The sequence below is a fragment of the Cygnus olor genome, chromosome 25, assembly GCF_009769625.2.
Source record: "Cygnus olor isolate bCygOlo1 chromosome 25, bCygOlo1.pri.v2, whole genome shotgun sequence".
Lineage (NCBI taxonomy): Eukaryota > Metazoa > Chordata > Aves > Anseriformes > Anatidae > Cygnus > Cygnus olor.
This window is the reverse complement of record NC_049193.1, coordinates 5,251,598-5,271,502: the sequence shown is the minus strand read 5'-3', so window position 1 is coordinate 5,271,502 and position 19,905 is coordinate 5,251,598. Positions and strand designations below refer to the sequence as shown.

The 19,905-nt window shown below is 42.3% G+C and overlaps 1 protein-coding gene across 2 annotated transcripts; it reads right to left on the bottom strand.

The window, feature by feature from the left end:
• Window positions 1–1,094: 1,094 nt before the first annotated feature.
• Window positions 1,095–19,475, bottom strand: MEIOC (meiosis specific with coiled-coil domain). 2 transcript variants are annotated; one of them, XM_040537019.1, is made up of 8 exons: window positions 19,345–19,475; window positions 17,253–17,378; window positions 15,513–15,670; window positions 15,278–15,382; window positions 11,969–13,826; window positions 10,198–10,332; window positions 6,086–6,266; window positions 1,095–2,748 (listed from the first exon to the last, which is right to left on the bottom strand). In XM_040537019.1, the coding sequence occupies exons 1-8, from the start codon at window positions 19,348–19,350 to the stop codon at window positions 2,525–2,527; spliced, it is 2,793 nt and encodes a 930-aa protein (XP_040392953.1). In that variant the 5' UTR covers window positions 19,351–19,475; the 3' UTR covers window positions 1,095–2,524. The 2 variants fall into 2 exon arrangements, with proteins under 2 accessions (XP_040392953.1, XP_040392955.1); XM_040537021.1 differs by lacking the exon at window positions 19,345–19,475 and adding an exon at window positions 17,489–18,490.
• Window positions 19,476–19,905: the final 430 nt, after the last annotated feature.

Below are 19,905 nucleotides of genomic sequence, written 5' to 3'. Positions count from 1 at the left end.
GGGGGGTTAGTGGGGGAATGGGGTGCTCTGACCCCAGCATTGCTGGCTGGTTCTCGCTTTTTCCTTGGTCCTGGAGCTCTTCCCACAGGAAGGTTTTGGGCAGCTGTCAGTTCAGTGTGTGTGTTAATGCTTCTACTTGTACCTCAGCTGGTCTGGCAGCAGCCTGCAGATGGTACAAGTCCCTTTTCTGGTGTTCCAAAACTGGGCAAGACAAACTCTGCAACTTGCTACTGAACCTTTACTTAGATGTGGACAGAAAGCTGAGGCCTGGAGCTGCCCATCTGTATAGCTGCTGGTACACCAGAGCCTGCTACAGGTCTTTTTTCATTTATTTATTTATTTTTTTGGAGACCTTTGCTTACAAAGGTCAAGAGAAAACAGCCCATGTTACCCTACTTGTTACTGGACCTGACGCCCATGTGCCTGTTACTGGCTTAGTCCGGCCTTTCAAAGAACAAAAAACTGAGCGGCACGTCACCCATCAAAACACATACACATGAAATCATACACATTAAATAGCCGGTTGTATGGCTTTCGGAGGAGACTGCTCCCAAGCACACCACAGCAGCAACCTCTCGTCCTTTAAGCCGCAAAGCTATTACCAAATGTCAATAAATTTTGGTGTTGATTCAGACAGCTAATCACTGATGTTAGGCTAATATTCAGGAGTGCATTACTGCAGACCCATGGGTCCCTGTTTAGGAAGTTCCAAATCTAAAAAAATGTTACTTTACTTTCCTTGTCCTGGCATCGAAACCCAGAAATTTAGAATAGGAGAACTCCAGACACACTCCTGAGATTTCTATTGCAGATACTGAAATTATTGCACAAGCTTTGTCTGACAGTACAGAGCTTGCAACTAAGAAAATACAGGGAAAAAAATATATACATGCTACTTTGGATTCACTGCACTAATTTTGCCTTAGTTTGTCTAAAGTTGCAGTCATTTCCTCTATTAGCATCAAGAGAGTAATTTCAGTATTACCACTGCTTGGTAACTCTTATTTCAATAACTAACTGAAAATTACAATCGCTATTAATGGAGAATGTTTTAGGAACTGACGCTATGAAGAAAAACATAGAACAAATGCTCTTCAACAAAAGCTAATTTATTTCCTACCAGACAGACTACATTCAGTACAGTACTGTTTTTAACATCAACATGTCCTAGGTTAAACTTAACAAATCTTAATGCAGTGACTTGCGGTATCAAGATGTACTTTGTCCTCCTGCCCCAATAAAATCACTCTGGCAGTGCTTTTGGTCATATCAGTGATCAAAACGGTTACTCTACTTTCTCCTGCATTCTCATTCAGTTTCTTTCTCACATCATCTAATGACAATTTATGTGGTGTCATTACACCTTTTACGTATCAGGATTTCTAGAAGTAGGAAGAGCACAGACATTTCAAATATCTGGGTATCTAGGCAAGCATAGCTGAATAAATTTAATCCAGACATTATAAACGCGATGCTGTAAGTGTTAAAACCCCTTATCTCCTGAGCCACATAATAACAACACTTTGTATCAATGAATAAGTTATTTATATTCCGTACAAAGAGATTGAGATAAGATGCGTAAACACCAAGTATTAATAGCTGTCAAAAATACAGATGTAAACTAAGATATCTAAAATATGACAATCAAATCACAAACCAAACTAGTGAAAGAGTAACTTTAAAAAAAAAAAAAAACAGATTTCAGAACATTGTGATACCCTCTTTTCAAAGTTTAAAGCGAAGGTATTAAAAACAACACTCATTATTTCAGCTGTCGGACAGCTTTTTAGAGGTTAATACTGTGTGCATGTCATATTTTGATTACATTTAAATACTTTAAAACAGAGGTTCTTTTTTTTTTTCCCCAAGAGCATGCCCGAATGATTTGAACACATTCACTAAATTGCATGGTTTCACAACAGCAATTTTATCATCATTAATTTAGTAGAACCTGGTGCATTTCCATTCACAAACTTAGATTCTAAAATCTCAAATTCATAAATATTAATATTTTAAATATTTAATTTTACATGAATATTGGGTACTTTTAGCATTTTTCCTCCTGTTTCCAGGTATTAGTTTGATAAGGAAAACATTTTTACATCACAATCTTGTCTGATACTGGCTGGACACCACAGTAGACTACAGTCTTTAAGACTCATTATTTTAAAACCTACTTACTAAAGCAAAACTATATGAACTTAATGGAAGAGTTTCACACCAGGGCTCACCTGTAAAAGTTAAATAATATCTTAGCTGTTAGTTGTTTAGTGAATCTGATTATTTTAAATTAACACTCATCAATTTTTACATTCATCAGGCTTTACAACATCCTGACGCTGCCTGTAATGTTGACAGTTTAAGTAGAACTTGAGAGCCCTTAAGAAAATTCAACTTCTCATCAAGGCAGAGATTTAAATATGAATATTAGTTTGAACTTTAGAAATAATTAGGAAGATTTAATGTATCATCTCTTCATACATACACACTGCAAAGTTTACTTTTGTATGCAACTGATACTTCATTAGTGCTTGCTTATTTCAGCCCTCTGATTTAGGATGCCACAGCCGTTCAGATTTTCATGCACTTTTTCTTCAGCTTGTACCATCTCCCGCAGAGCTTCCTCCATAACTAGTTGTCCAGCTGAAGGTTTCGGTAGGGTCATCTGGAGCGCGCACCAGAGAGTTGTACGTGCTTTACGTGTTGCTACACTCATCTCTTTAATTGCCAGAGCAAGAGCAAAAACATCTGTGAGGGTGAAAGGTATTTTAATGTTTATTACAGAGTTAATCAGCAAGCATTATTGGAATTAATTCACCCTGGTGCTGATAAAAAGAGCAATACCTTTTAGGCCCTTTTTTAGTCTCATTCTGTGTCTTTTCCTTTAGGCCCCAATAGAAGGTATATGGAATTTAGGTACTTATTTTGTCGAAATTCCTACTTAGCTCTCATCTATTATTAAGAGCACCTAAAGCCTTGCAGTCACCTCAGTGTTTGAAAGTATTCCATGTACACACACATACTGAAGGCTTCCTCCCCAAGCTCATTGCTGATAACTCACAGTGACCTCTTCAGATTAACGCACTGGATCCTTTGCCCATCTTGCCTAATAAATCAGGCAAGACAACTGAAGGAATAGCTCATTTACAGCATTTTATTAGAGCGTACAGATCATGTTCGGCAAAAATGTGACAAAACCCACCACTTTCAGATAAAACAAAGCAGAGGTGGTGCAGTGGTCCATCTATTTAACGGCTCATCGCTTACAACAATCACTTAATGTGTAGATAATTCTTTGATTTCAATTCCAGCCTCTGTGAGGAAACAGATTTAATACCCTCCTCTAGGCACTGTAATTTTCAGTCAGAACTTGCATGTTATTTTGAGATAGGAGCACGCTCCTGTTAAGAGCTGGTTAACACCCCACTGCAGATTGGACTGCACAGAAAGCACGTGAGTACTTGCCCTCCCTTGTCAAACACTTCCATGGGGTTTGGAAGAAGTGGAAGACTAAGATTTAAGATCTGCTCCTCCAAGCGCTGATGCTCAGTAAGCGTGACTGCAGTTTCATGCTACTGCAAAAAGCTGGCACCTACCTTCAACTAATATTCTTGGATTCACTGTTCTAGCTGAAAGCATCTCTCTCCTGGAGGTATTAAGGGTACCTCAGAAAAGGACAGAATATAAAGGCCTAACTTCACCTCCTCACCAGCTCATCTGGCTCTCACTCAATGGGCTGATTTCTGTGAAACCCATTCTGAGACATCTTCTGCACAGTGACCACTGATTCCTATACAGTTAACACTGTAAGTAGCTGGAAGGAGTGATACAAGAAAGTTGATGTAGGTAACTATGAAGAATCAGATGAAATACACTTGTCCAACACAAATGTCAGCCACCCAAAGAACTCTGAAAGGCAATATTGGAAGGATAGCTCTGGAGAAATTAAGGACAGAATACAGAGTGGGAGGATTTTATTACTGACTCTCGAATTTTCAAAATTCCAACTTTTCACACCAAACTTTGTGAAATCAAGAACAGACCACAGGAATGGTATCATCTGGACGGCCTAGAAGAAGGTAAGAAACAAGTGACACTCAGATAAATGCGTATCTCAAAGCAGTAAGATAGGGTTGGTATTTGGTCACTACCAGGTAAGAACGGAAAATCCCAGAGGAATAAGGAAGAGTTGTTTTAAAGTCTTTGGCTGAATGCAGTGTCAGAGTTACAGACATTAAAAGGTCTTTTCCCCCCTCAAACAAACAAAAACAACAACAAAACAACCCCCAAAAAACCTGTAACATCTAGATTCTTCTGAGAGATCTTGAACATTGCATCTAGATCAATCTCAAAACAGAGGTATGGCCACAGATGGCTCTGAATGCTTCACTGAAAGGTTTGATGGCTGTTCTGGGTGACAGATGGCACTCAGTAAAAACCCTTTTCTCATCACCACTTCTTCCAGAACTTTATTTGTTAAGTGGTCACGAACATTTACAAACAACTGCCAGATACCTTGTACAGTTCTGCAACTCTAGTGTGTAAAAGCAGAATTTTTGAGGCTCATGTTGTGCATGAAGGGGCAGATAAGAGGCAGCTCAGCTCCACCTGCTTCCCACTGAAGTAAATCTGTGTTGCAACAAAAGCGAAGTAGCTGGGAGAAGAAAATATTATTGTTTGCCCTAGAATACTGGACACAATAGATAGGTTCTGCCTTGTAAGATACTTCATATCCTATCAGATGGAATAGAAAGGCGCACTGAAAACAAGGTTGAGCTGGGGGAGACCTTTTCTCAAACAAAACAAACCTCACGTAACAAGAAAACTCTGCCAAAGAGAGGAGACACACAGCTTCAAGTGTTTTCCTCAAGGCTTTCCCAGACATGCAACAAACGCAGTTACTAGATTGAATATTCTACTGTCTGAAAGTCTCCCCAGTTGCCATAACATGCTAACATGTTAGAGACAGCCAGCAGGGAGGAGCGGCAGGCACAGAAATTGTGACCCATCTAGTTCAGTCATCAGATCCCGTTGTACAAACCCTACTTCTTCCTCTACCGGGGAACTGATCCTGAGGACATCTTGTCTTTGCCAGTCTACCCGGTTCCAAAGAGGTCACTGATCTGGTTAAGGAGCCAACACCAACAATCTGAATGGGCTTAAAGAAAAAAGTGACATGACCTTCAAGGTAAAGAGAGACGAGAATGATTGTGAAGAGGTGGAAAGGAAAACTGCTGTAGTGTCTTCTGAAGTAATCCTGAGAATTGCAGAACTGCATGATGGGACACACAAAAAAAATAAAATAATCCAGATAATTCAGTTTGGAAAGCGAGGCAGGAAATGAACAGAGCAGTTGCAGAAACGTAGCAAAGCTCCAATACAAGGCCATAAAGCAGAGCACCACAGGTGGCAGGACTTTAATCTGACACACCTCAGGAACAATGAGAGAAGAGAACCTGCCATTCTGCCTGTGTACTAGTGGAAGATTAAGCTGAATATTCTGCGTATTTTGGATGCCATTAAGAATAAGAACACTCTGACCAATGTGTCATTGTATATTCATCCAAAATATTACTTGCATTTTATGTCAATCTACGACAGAAATACTTAAAGAGGGAATCCATTCATAACTCAAGGCCATCTTGGTCTCTTTTCACAGATTCAACATTCAGATACCAAGGAAGTTGTACGCAGAAACACAGACAGGACTAGGAGGGTGATGGTAACAGGGCTATGAGGGACTGGAAGAAGAAACAGGCAATAGCTTAATATCATCTCCAATGCCAAGCTGCATTACATAAAAAACCCACTGCCTTTTATTAGTTGCTAGTTTATTAATCGAATAAATGCAATCAAAACTGATTTAAACCATTTGCCTCTAAACCCCAATGTTTTACCGTGTCCTCTCAAAACCATCATTTAGAAACCATAGTCTGCCTCTCTCAAAGCTGAAAAATAATTTAAGATTGTAATTTATTTTAAAATGAAATAAAACTGTAATATAAAAACCTTTACAAATTTTAATACAGACTTGCAATACTTGTGGAATGTTTCAGTTGCCTTATCGATGTAAGCATAGTTATACCTCTGTCATCTTGGCATCTGGGAGCTCCTTGCCTCTGTCGATTCGAAGCATTTACAATTTCATCTTTTCTACGTGACTGCACTACATGAATTACCTCCAGATGTTTATCAAGAGCAGTAGAAATGTTAGCATGAAGAGGAGAACTGCGAAGGCGCTCCATTTTTCCCAGCAAAGTCACAACCTAATGAACATTTCACACGTTACAAGAGTTCATGCTGTACTCACCAAGACTTACATGAAAATTAACCAGAGTAGGAAGAAAAGGTTAACAATAACCATTATTTTCCTTTGAGAACAGTTCATAAAGTTATAATTGTAGTAGTTAAACTCTTACCTGGGATTTTTTCTTCTCCAAAAACAAACCTGTAGCATACATGGGTGTGCACATGATAACAGCAAAACCTACAATAACCAAGTGTTAGGACACCTGCTTACTCGTTAATAATGGATATATCCAACTTTGAGACAACTCTGTAATGGGAGGTGGTTCCATGACAACATGCCCTCTTCTAAAACAAGATCACCATGGCCCTACTTTCTATCAGCAATGCTGCAGCTACCTGGGTGAACAGCAGTCCCACCAAGACTGGCCAGTTTTCACGCAGATGATCTCCTTGTGCCAGTGCAAAGCAAACGGCAACAAGGCCGAGCAGCAGTCCCAATTCCGACCAGCTAAAGCCAGCTGTGGAACCACTGACTGAGGATGGGTCCTCAACACTAAAGGAGTTCTCTCAGAGAATACCAAGCACAAGCATCAAAAAATCACTGTTTTTTCAGTCAGTTGAAAACCTGCGTCTTTGCTGTCTTGTTTACCTTACAACAGTCACATTACTATGAATTTCCCCTGGGTGAGTGGTTCACAGACCTCTGGAGAATCTGGTTTGCAGAAACAGAACACAGAATTCCAAAACTAATGCTTACAGGACAATGGCTACACCTGATGATCTATAAAGAAATCTGATGATTAATGGTCATCCGCAGGTTAAAAAATACCAGGGGCAAAACCAAGTTCTTCATGTTTCCTTGCAACAGGACTGTAGGCTTTCCTAAAAAAAGGACAAGCCCTGAGTTTGTAAGATGTAACAGTGGGAAACAAAAGCATTTGAACTAGGACAATTTGTCCAACTTGCCCCAAGTACCCTCAGAACAGACTGCTGGCAAGACAATTATTTTGACAACAGTATCCACAATAGCAGCACAGGGCAGCCTCTTCTTTGCCACCAGGCTCAGGAGTGAGCATTTGTCAAGTAGCAAGGTCCCACTGCCAGAACAGTCCTGCTCTCTCTCAGGTCACGTGAAAGCCTTGAAAAAACATAGGCAGGAATAAATTTTGTGAGTTACTGTGACAGCAGCAGCAGCAACCAGTAAACTCAAAAAGTCACAATCTACGTTTTAAAAAAAAAAAAGCGAAGGAAGCAGGGAGAACTTCACATAAACAGCTGAGGAATCAGTCACTATGAAAGGAAACAAAAGTTGATAAGATTGTTTGAAAATCACTAGAATTGTTTCTGAAGAAAAAGACAAATTTTAAGGAGTGGCATAGCAGGAAAGCAAGTAAACAAGTGAAACAACGTAAGATGACACTGACAGTCATTTCCCAGTCTCACTTAGAGTATCTGATGGTTGGATTTGATGATCTTGAAGGTCTTCCAACCTAAACGATTCCATGTGCTACTCTTAAGTCCAGATCCACAGGAGGAGTTAGGTTCTGCAAGACCCATTTTTCAGGTACCACAATCTTGTCTAATGGGATCACAGTGGCGAGTTAAATGTCTCCATTCTTCATACTATGCCTGTGTGCCAGGTGTCTAAAATCAAAGTCCACGAAGTCATCAAAACTGGGCCTCCCCAGCAACCCAAGGGGAACCACTGAAGGCTCAAATGCTCCAATTCCCACCCCCTCACGGTTTTCAGAAGTTCCTTCTGAACTCCAAAGAGAAATTTGCTCCCACTTGCGACTCAGAGGCATTACTTAAGCCTGCCCTCCCTTGTAAAGCACAACCCTTTGACTGTCACAGGGCTTGCTGAGTAATTCAAATCCTCCAGTGGGAACAGCAGAAAGCCAGCAGCAATGTTGAGGCTGACCACTGGAGTGGCATGCTCATAGGGAAGCAGCCAGCACTGTACTGACCCTCCATTTCAGAGGTGAGAACATACCACGGAGTAAGGACTGAAGTTTCAGGCCCAGCTGTGATGCCTGTTTGTCACAAAACAACGTCTGCGGATCAGGGACCATGATGCTTTACCAAGCCCATACAGATAACCTCACGACTAGAAATAAGTTCATATTTACTGCCTCTGGCAAAAATCATTGTTAGTCCAGAACAGAGAGGCTTCACCAGGACAGACTGAAGGTTCAGGCTCCAAGTATCCCCCAGCGGGATGGCTAGGGCATTCTACAGTTACAAAAGAGCTGCAGATTCACATTTCCCCAGGCACAAAGGAGATGAGAGTCTGCAGAGAGTTGATTCTGGTTTGAAGTGTTTTTAATAGCTACTGATGGCACAGTGAAGGAAGCTATTGTCACTTCTCCTACCGCTATTTTTCTGAAACTGAGCACAACTTCAAGTGAAAATCTCAAATGATAAATGCAAAGTTTGTGACCACCAAGAGGATTTAACTGGATGCTCCACACTCTGAAGAGCTAATCCCAGATCCAGCCAACTCAGCTTCCACTTGAACCTTTGTGCCAATGTTTCTCTTCTCTTTGGCTGTCACTCAGCTTTTTGATGTTAGAAGCCAGGTTAAACAGCCCTACTGTGCTTTCGAGCATCCTTGAAACTACTTTTCAGCTGCCATCTACCAAGCGTTTGCAGTTCTTCACCGTGAAGTTCAGTTCCTCAAATAGCTGAACAAGATTAAGTCCTATTTTAGACAAAGTCTTAAAGTAGTAGGACAGGGACAGGCAAGCCTTCTCAAATTAAGGAGGTAACTTCCTAACACTGCTCTTTTGGGGTTCACAAAACAGTAGTTTAAAAAGTGTCCACTAAGACTTCAGCCTATCAACGTATCTTGTACTATTCTCTCTACTCAGACGTATGAACAAAACCAGGCGGTTGCAGAAGACTGATTTCAGCAGGCTGTGAGCAAACACAGCTCCGTGGCTCATTTTTACCTGTGCAAGACTGGTGAGACTGCGCCTTAGCACCGCTGCCTCGGCAGCAGCTGAGCTCAGTCGCACTGCTTCCTCCAAAAACCAGCATTTTTCAGAACAACAGCCACCGCCTTTAATCTCATGTCCCTTAGCAGGGACAAGCTGCAGCGTCTCTGCTTTCAGCCCACAATTCTCTTCCTTCTGCAGCACGGGCAGCCTGGCTCCGGCCTCTCTGCCTCAGAACAGCTGGATCAGGCTGTCGCTATTCTGTTGGCAGCGCGCAGAACAGCGCTGTGTGTGTTTGGCTCCTCCCTCTGGTCTCCCTCGCAGAATTCTGCAGAGGCTGCAGCCTCTCAAAGCAGCACGACACTGCACACTGTCACCATCGTTTGGCCACAGAGCCACACGCAGCCGAAACAACACCAGTCTCGTTTACAGGTTGTGGCTGTTTGGCTTAAGAAGCAAATTAATGATGTAGAAATTCAGTCTAAAGCTGCATCAAATAAACATTCTGCACTAACACATACACAAGACTCTTAAGCAAATATGTCATAATGTCTTATAAATGTTAATAAACACCTGCTGTTTTCACAAGTGCTTCCTCTTAATAGAGTGTGTACAAATCCACAACAAACATTTTTCTGCTGAGCAGGGGCAAAAGAGGTGTTCAAAACAGAAAAGCTCAAAATGCAGGCACATCTCAGAGCCATGCAAGCAGTTTGGCTAGATTAGATTGATTTCTAGCATGGCATGCATGCTTTTGAACTAGAAAACACACCTGGCATGTACAAAGGTAAACATGAGCCTCAGCTACTCAGTGGGTTCTCTGCTAACAGAGCATTGAACCTGGAGCTGTAAAAATTCTAGCTGTACCTGCTGAAGTATTATTCCCTGCACAGCCTTTAAGAACAAAGCTATTTGGAGAAAAGCTGCTCTGATAAATTTACATATCTTATGCTGTACTCTAAGATCCATGTGATAAGTACAACAGGTTTTTTTTAATCTTTCTACAACTCACTCTGGCTTGTTCACGTAGCTGATCCACAATTAAGCGATCAACTCTTGATGGGTTTGATGTCAGCCTTGGAATTGGGGTGTTGTTAGTACTGGAAACTTTTTTCCCTGGGTAATTCTTAGCAAGAGCTGATTCAGTCTGCAGGAAAACAAAAGATAACTTCCTAAGAATGTAAGTTGCGAGGTGTGCTTTATTATAGAAGCAAGAAGTGTAAGAAGCACAATATTTTTTCCCTGGGGTTTTGGATTTTCTGAAGTAGATAATGCAGATTCAGACACTTGGGATTTAACCATTTGGTATGACAATCACCTGTGTTAAATGAACAACCAGTTTACTCAAAGCAGTTCAAATAGAGTAATTATGGCAAGATAATGTGTGGTGTATACGTGGCATGCAGAAGTGCCACATCTTCTCACTCCAATTACAGACTGTATATTTTTTTTTTTCTATAAATAATATGGAGGCAAGCTAGAACTACATGGCAAAAAAGAATGGGCAAACGGGTATAGACCTCATCCAAAAAATTGCCTAAGTCAGCAATTAACCTAGATTTTGTACAGTTTCGCCAAATTGCACAAAGTGTAGGCTTTTTTGTTGTTGTTGCTTTATGCCAAATCAAATGTTATTTACCTGTAAGAAAATTACTTTGAAAACTGACTGCAAAATTTCAATCTCATTCAGTCCAGTACTATGTCACTCTGGGACACCTGTAACAACAGAGACCTAACTAAATCTGTTTTAAAGTTACCTTTCTTAGATAGTTTGGTGGTGGTCCAGGCAAGGCTGCAGCCTCATTTTCTCCAGTCCCCACGTACTTCTCAGCATGCACCTTTCAACTCTTTCTCTTTTGCATTTTCCGTGCAAACAGACACCAACCCCATTTCCCTCTAACCACTCTATTCGAAGCAACAACTGGCTTTTGTCATGAACTGCTTTGCAAAAATCTACGTTACATCCCCATTAAATTTATTCTACTGGACTGGGACAACAATGGCCGGCCAATGGCTGGCCAAATGGCCAGCCCCCACTACTCCCTGGTTACATTTGGTCACAATTCCCTCAGAGAAAATGATGGTTCCAGATTGATTTTGAATTTCCGTATCACCTAAGCTGGAGAAATTAAGACAGCTTTTACATTTAACAATGGGAGCCTGAGGCACTTAAGCTGATTACCAAAAAGGGCAACTGCTTTAAGTAGGGAAACTGCTTCCTACAGAATTGTCTGAAGCTTTTAAGTGTTTTAATGTTACTGTTTCTTCAGTTTCTGGGGAAAAACAAAAAACACTTCCCACAATATATGTTAGGTTTTAAACATCAGGGAAGCAGGAAGTGAGAAGAACCCTTTGAAAGAACTATAGTTCTTGAAAGGATTGACGTTTAGTCCTAATTCAAAATCTAATTAATGTATTTGCCTTGCAAGTTTCCAGATGCATTGTTTCTTGTGCTAGAGCGTATTTCTTTTTTCCGTCATACAACAAACCTTTCCCTGATCCCCAAACAGAAACTGAAAATGCCACCAAATTCCTGCTCTAAGTGTAACATGCAGTACAACATTGGGTATGCTCCAAAGCAGGCTATAAACCTTCAAAACTCAAAAAAAAACTTCAAAACATTCAATCTCAAATATATATGGAAGCAAAATCTTTTAAGTGTTTCAACTCATAACAGTGAGAACTACCCATGTTCTCTAACGGGTCTGACCTTTGAGTATGATGAGATCTAAATTAAATCTGTGCTATGGCGTATTAATATACATATTTTTTTTTTCCTTTACCTTCTTTCTTTCTTTTTCCAAAGCTCTCCACTGTTCATAACACTCTTCTAGTCTGAGATGGAGCTCGCTGGCAGGCCCACAACGGGTTTTAACTTGCCTTTGAAATCCAAATGCTGGTACAAAACCAGAAAAAGAGCTGTCTCCATACGTCATATCATTAAAGTAAGGATAGAAGTGGTTTAAATCATCACCGGAGAACAAGTCGTAAGACTCCATCAGAGGGACAACTGAATGGCCAAATGGACGAGCTGATCTCAAGGGGAATGCGCTTGAACCAAGCTGCGGATTACGTCTCAAGTCACCCATCATGCAATTGTTGGGAAAGCTGGAGGCCTGTAGGCGAGTCACATGGTTGATAGCATTACTGTCTCCGCTTCCCTGCCTGAGACTAAACTGCCCCTGAGACTCCACTGAACCTTGGTACATGTTCTGCAACAAACTGCCTGCATGTTTTTGTCCTTCCAGATCGTAATGTCCACTCTGTGGCTTCAACTGAAAACAGTGTTTGTTCAGATTTTCAATGATCCCAAACTGCGGAGCTGAGTAATTTTCACAGAATCCATTTGGCTGCTTTAATTTCTTGTCACTCAGATAGTCAATGAGATTCTCTTCTCCAGACTTTACCAGTGCTTCCACATAAGAAGCAGACTGAGCTCGTTCTGAAGCATTATAACCAAAATCAAGACTTGAAAAAAACGAAGGATTATCTTGACAGTACTTATGAAATAAATTACTATTTAAAGGGAAGTTTGAAGATGATAACGGAAAAGAATCATTAGGATGACTGAAATTTTTTGGAAAAGCAGATAAATGATTATTCAGTTTCACCGAAGGACTTGGGCTCTGAAATGGGACAGAAGCAGTAGTTCTACTTTGAACATTCATCCAAGTTGGCCTTATATTAGTACCTGCTGAAGTGTTTGCTGAGTTTGGTAGTAAAGGAATTGATTTACAGTATTCAGAATTCTGAAGATCAGACCTGGAAAACTGCTGCTTATCTACACCATTTGCACAGTCACTATTTCCTGGACAAGCTGCAAGAGATTTTAGTCCATAGTCAAATTTTTGTCCCAGATCAGTGCAGAATGAAGGCTCATTGAAAAATTGTTTTTCTGATAGAAGTCCTGCAGCCTTGGGAAATGTAAAGTTTTGCTGATCTGGAATTGTATCTTCTATTTTTTTCTGAGTACCTGATTTAACTTGAAATAATTTAGTATAGGGTTCTGTGTCCAGAAATGATGCCTCAGTTGTTCCATTTACTAACTTCTTATTTTCTTGGAGGCTACAATTGGTGCTCTTGTTAGGCTTTGCTTTACTAGAATGACAGTACTCAGTGTATCTACTATAATCCATACTTTCGTTGTATCTGTGAAACTGTGGAAGAAATGTTTCTGCCCGCTTTTGGTGCAACTGCATATCTGCTCCTTTGGGACAGACCTTCTCTCTTCCGTAGGAGTAAGCATCAGCTCCTGAGTCTTTAATTACTTCTAAGTACCCAACTTGAGGTGTAAAGGTGTTCTTTATATATGGATAGTTCTGATATATGGGTGTTGTCTTAATATTCTCGTTAGTCTGCATGTTGCAACAGTTGACATGCTCATTTTTAGGAGAGTATAACCATTGCTCTTCAAGGTCTATACCAGTAAACCCATGATAACATTCATCTACTTTTTGTTGTGATGCAAGATTACCACCTTGCAAGTACTGTTTTTCAGCAGCAGATGCGGATTCACTACTATAAAAACCCTGTTGCGAGACAGCTGCAACAACTGGTCTTTTAGTTTCTGACAAGTCATGGTGGTCTGCGATTCTGCTTGCATTCATGGGCCATACTGACTTTAAGCTGGAAGAGCAACTCCTTGAAAAACAAGAAATACACGGTTAGATTCTGTCCGTGGTGCTCCTCTTCCATTCCCAAATGCAGGAAAAGGTTTAAGCATCCAATTCTTCCCCAACCATTTCTCTTAATTGATTAAAGGATCTCTTTCTCCAACTTCTATCTACTACTGTAACCTGCTCAGCTTCCCATACCTGGACTAGACAGCTAATTCTGGCTTGCCTAAACCAACCCATACAGCTTGGGAGCTACGTACAATGCCTGCAAGCCTCAAGTGATGTATGCACACCAAATATGTTCAACCAATTCTTTCCAAGTATTTACTATGCATTATCTCCAACATATTTCTGGTGGAGAAACAGGTTAAGATTATCATACTGCTCAAACTACCCACAAGCCTTCAAAGCCATGACTGAGTTCTCCAGACAAAATGCTTCTGTGTATCATCTTGCTCACTGCTTCCGAATCGCCTGTGCTTCACACTGGCTTACACTGCTTCCTACAGGTAAATCAACTCACTAAAAATAGGTTTCTCAGCAAATTTCCCTTCATTCCACTAATCACCATGGATTAACACAGGAACAAACACTGTGTGTCAAGGAAAGCTGTAAACCGGCTAAGTGAAAAATGGAACTGTAGCTGGTTCCAGCCAAATTTGGCAGTACTGAGAACAGAAATCCAGTCAAAACTGGCTAAAGCAAACGAATTACTAGGTACATATTTTGATCGAGACTGACTCTCTCTAAAGTCTTCCTTCACTTCAGCCACATAACTCAGCAAACATAGAGAAACCGGTAGAGCTGTTTGGGGGAGACAGGAAGGAAGAATGATGCCTGACTTGGGAACCTTGAGAACTGGGTTTCCTTTCTTATCCTTTAGATCTAGAATGCTCAGATTCAGAAAAAAAATGGGATCTGAATTGCTCTGTGTCAAGTTATTGCAACTATCTAATGGTTTCTTACAGCATTAGAACATCGACATAATCAATATGACATTTAGATATATAAATATTGCTTAAGGGGCACATAAAGAAATACTCTTCCCTCCCACCAACTCAAGAGTGTGAAAGAGTACTATTTCTATTTTTGTGTATTCTTTCTGTGACTTGAAACTAATTAATAAAGAACCTAAAGCCTGAACCCAATCTTGATCTAAAAAAATAAGCCAAGGCATACACTCAAGGAGATTTACTTTAATACAGCATTTCCAGAAGGCTCATTAAGAACTTATTTAAAAACTTCTAATAAAAGAGTTCCATAAATACCAGAAAGCCAAAAGCTACTAAGCTACTCTCACAAGTAAAATACTTAGAAGATTAGGGTGAAGGAAGGGTGAAGAATATGAGGAATACGAGGGCTTGCTTGCTAGCAGCTGACATGAAGATGACAAACAGAAAGCAGACGCAGATCAGTGAGGGTAGTTTTTGTCAGAGAAAGAGAATGACAATAGCGCTCGCACGGCAACCTACTCACCCCTCAGCACAATATGGCTGCGATTTATCTTGTTCTTCCAAGATGTTAGACACTAGACCATATAAATCTGTTTCACTGCCATAATCATTCCTTTCAGTCTGAATTCTGAGAACAAATTGCATATCAAATAAAATAATTACTTTGTTTTAAATATTTCACTAGATTTAAATCACACAAAACAACAACAAAAAAATCTATTCCTTCAACACAGATGATCTCCGTTAAAACTGACTACCTGGACTTCATATTAATCTGGGAAGTGGCAGACTGCTTATTGTCATCTCCATACACAGACCACGGTGCATATAAAAGGGAAGGGTCCGCAGGTGCAGAGTACTCTGATGTTGAAAGGGAAGAACTGTAGGTCTGAGGTAGGTCTACATTTTCTTCATTCTGCATTTTATATACAATAAAAGCATTGATTTTAATATGAAACACTTATTATAAATTGTAATATTAAATCAAATTGTCATTTCATCATTCTACCAGGTTGTAAATGAGTTTACCCCTGGAGTACCCGGATCATGAGAAAAAAGCAAACCACATGGTTGTAGCATTATGCCAAAAAGTAACTTCTGCTACTGGCTACTGCCCGGTGCAGATAAGCATAGAAGTACAAATTCCAGGCCGTGTCAGCCATAAACTTTACGGCTATGAAATGCAAAATGAAAAGAAATCTAATATACGTAACTATCATGGCGCTTCCTACTGGCCAGACTAACCCTCCTGCTCAACAGGCTGGTTTATGCGAACGCTTGGACTCTATGGCATGCCACTCAAATACCTGTTGCAAGATCTAAGCTGCTGCTTCTTCCCAGTTTTCTTTACAATAGTCATTTGTTCCTCACTTTGTTACAAATGTTTATGCTAACAGCAGAACAAAGCACATATTGAAACATTATCTTCCCCAACACCACTATTCCTTCATCTCTCACATTGAGTGAGATAATATACTTCATAATATCTCTGAATCTTTTTTTTAATGCTTCATTAGACACCCTCTAACCAAGTCCTAATCCCCTCCCTTCATCCTTACATTTTGTTGTTTTTGACTTTAACTCTCCTTTCAGTCACAATCTCTTGATTTTGCTCCTGTGACTTTTCATTTTTTTAATCCAGGTGAGCTCAGTACAAGCAACTTCAACAACTACTTTTTAGCTCCAGATGTCCCTTTACTCTAAACCCACTTCCCTCTGCTGGCCCTAAACACTCCACATTTCAGCATGCCAGTGGTTAACTCTTCCATGACTTATTCAGCTAAATTTAGCACATCTGCAGCTGAAGTCCTAATTTCTCCTCCCACACTGCTTTTTGCTCCACAGTCTCTCTTGTTGGTTAATGCTGCCTCTCACATATTTATCAGCTTTCTACATAAATGCCTGTGTCTTCTGCCACTCTGCCTCTAAAACCATGAAATGTTCAAACGGAACCCATCTGTTGTCCTTTCCCTCTTTCCAGTACTGTCAGCCCCATTTCTGTGATGTTTGGGATTAAACAGAGAGACAAAGCGCAAAATAAACAAAGCAGGTTTATGGGAAGTTCATGAACTATGAAAGTTGAGAGGGAGAGAAGGGGTGGAAGGCCCTGTGCTATTCTGCAGTTATTCTGTTATTCTCAAATTGAAATCTCTTTTAGGGGGAGTTTTCTTGGAATTCTGGGTGCAGCGGGGATGACAGGGAAGCTTTCAAAATCCATCCCAGCACAGCAGGTGGCATCAGGCAAAAGCTGACAACAGAAGTGAGGCAGCAAAAGATGGGATACACAAGTGAACAGCCTTTATCGTGACTGTACTAAAAAAGTCACTGTCCTTTCTAGTGGGCATCACTACCACAGACACTTAGTATGAACAAACCAAACACTGTAATTGGTGTTCTCCAGTATAAGAAACTATATTTGAAGTATTTTTGACTGTTTCACTTACAAACAACAAAAACTCTTACAAAGATATAAAAAAAAGATTTACAATCAACTGAACCTGTGATTTGTAGCAACCATACAATGAGCCAGAGCCCGTCATTACGCTACTGAATACATCAGTCAGCCTCCCGCCAGCTTCTGTGCTACTCCAGCAGCAACTGCCACCTCTGCACGCAACTTTAGGCTATGCAAGACAAGGGGGAAAAAACAAAGAGGCAGAAGGACATAATTACACATAGACCTGAGAGTTGTAGATCTTATACCAACTTTAACTTCTCTAACATTTTCACTTACCTGTGGATTCTGCTCATCTGAGCCCTCGAGGAGTTAGCTCTATATAACGTCATTTTAACACTTTCAGATTTACTCTTAGATCCAAGTTTGATCCAACAACCACAAGAAATTCACAAGGTGCTTAAAGACAGAGGAGGTGCAGGTAAAGAGGAAACCTGCATTCTCCACTGGGCTTCTGAACAGCAAGAGCAGACAGGTTGTTTGGCTATCTATGCACCACACGACACCTCTTGTCTTTAGTGATCCTTTCATTGCTGCTCTTATTGGATATGTTGTGCTACATAACCGCACATACATGCATTTTCAGATTTCAGGAGCTATAATTTTACTGTAATGCGCACACTGTGAGATACTGGGGAAATGTGCCCCGTTCTCTAACTCGGGGAGACAACCTCCACCTAGGAAACCCCTGCCCCACCGCCAAACTGGATGTGCTCAGAAAGAGGCAGCCAGTGGGAAAAGGCAATGAAAACAGAACGAAAACTTCAGCTTTTCTTCCCTTTTTCAGAACATTGAGGTACACAACAAAATTAAAATACAACTGCCTTGCTAAAAAAACCACCCTTAGTTCAGAAATACAGAAATGAAGTTATTTGCATAATGTTTAAGATATTACTGGAGCACCTAGAATCATAGGCTCGTTTAGGTTGGAAAAGACCTTCATGATCACCCAGCCCAACCACCAGCCTGCCCTGCCGAGCCCCATCACTACAACGTGTCCGTAAGCGCCACGTCCACACGTTTAAGAGATGTGTGAGACACGTTTAAGAGATGGGTTTAAATACCCCCAGGAACAGGGACCCCACCATTCCCTGGGCAGCCTGTTCAATGCCTCACCACCACTTCTGTGAAGAAATTTGTCCTGACATCCAATCTAATCCTCCTCTGACACAACTTGAGGCTGCTGCCTCACATCCTAGCACTTGTTACCCGAGAAAAGAGACCAGCAGCCACCTCGCTGCCACCTCCTGTCAGGAGCTACAGACTGCGACGAGGCCTCCCCCCAGCCTCCTGTTCCAGACCAAGCAGCCCCAGCTCCCTCAGCTGCTCCTCACAACTCATTTTCCAGTCCCTTCACCAGCTTCGTTGCTCTTCCCTCCATTTGTAATGCTTACTACATTCGGAAAACGTACAAGTTTGACAGTGCTAACATTCTGAAATTACTTGGAATTAGCCCTCCTCTCTAAAATGTTTTATCTATCGGTGCATGACAGGAAAATGCGGTCTGCAGCACCAGCTTCCTTCTAGTTTACATACCAATTACACTGATGTATTTTAACACATTGGTTTCTTCAGACTTTACAACTGTGTGAACACACAAAGCCAGAACCAGTGTGAAAAACTGCGACTTTTTAATCCAAATTATGCCATGTTTTCTCCTCAGTAATCTCCTCGTCCAGGAGGGTCACCTAGCACTTACTGTGTACTTGCATGGTGTGTGATCTCAGAGAACAAGGGGACACAGGGGCAGAGGGACACACATGGGCACAAGAAGCTCCTACAGACGGGTTACACCTCCCCACCCCCACCCCCAATTTTCCCAAATAAATTTTTACACGGCTCTTTGGAGCTCGGCTTTGCAGCGCCTCTTGCCAGTACCGGCAGCCCGCACCCCTCACAGGCAGTGCCCGCAGCCAAGCCCCAGCACTGAGGGCGCTGAGGGAAGCGGGTTGGTGACAGGAGTCCCACCGGGGCACAGCGCAGCACCTCACCCACCCCCGGCCCTTCTCTGTTACCGGCACCCCAATTCCCCTGCTGCCTGCTGGGGTTCTGACAGGAGAAGTGCGGCGGCCCGGCCTCCCGGGCCCCGCGGCCGGGTCCTCGGGCTCTCCCGGCCGCCCTGCCGCTCGCCTCACCTCCATGGGTGCCCAGGACGGCGCCTCCCGGCCCCCAGCGCTACCGACCCCCGACGCGGCCGCCCCTGCCCCGCACCGCCATGGCGGCTCCTGAGGCCTGAGGCTGCCGTTAGCCTCCGCCGGGGCAACCGCCGGCCCCGCCCCGCGCGCCCGACGCGATTGGCCGGCTCCTGAGGGAGCGGGCCAATGAGGAGCCGTTCTGGCGCCTCGCGCCTCCCCGCGCCGCGTGAGCGCCCCGCTTCTCCACGCGGCTGTTCGGGCGTCGAGAGCCGGCGGCGAGTTACGGGGCACCGGGGCTGTATTTCGATTGGCTCCTGCCTGACAAGGAATAGCCAGTGAGAAATCAGCTCGCTCCGTCCTCCCGCCCGTATCGGCTGCCGGCCGGCCTATGAGGGCCCGCGAAGGAATTTTTCACCCGGAGACAGCGGCAGCGGTGTTTGGGCGGCCTCGCGCTGCCCCCCCCCCCCCCCCCCCCCAGGCACTGCCCCCCTCCTCAGGCGCTGCTCCCCTCAGGCGCTGCTCCCCTCAGGCGCTGACCCCGGCGGCTGCTCTGTTACGGGC

What these genes read in the sequence shown, in the direction of transcription:
- MEIOC (XM_040537019.1), bottom strand. An exon ending in ATGGTTGCTACAAATCACAG is followed by an intron (nt 15,671 to 17,252) that starts GTTCAGTTGATT and finishes TATAAAATGCAG; the next exon opens with AATGAAGAAAATGTAGACCT. An exon ending in CAGATTAATATGAAGTCCAG is followed by an intron (nt 15,383 to 15,512) that starts GTAGTCAGTTTT and finishes ATTTGTTCTCAG; the next exon opens with AATTCAGACTGAAAGGAATG.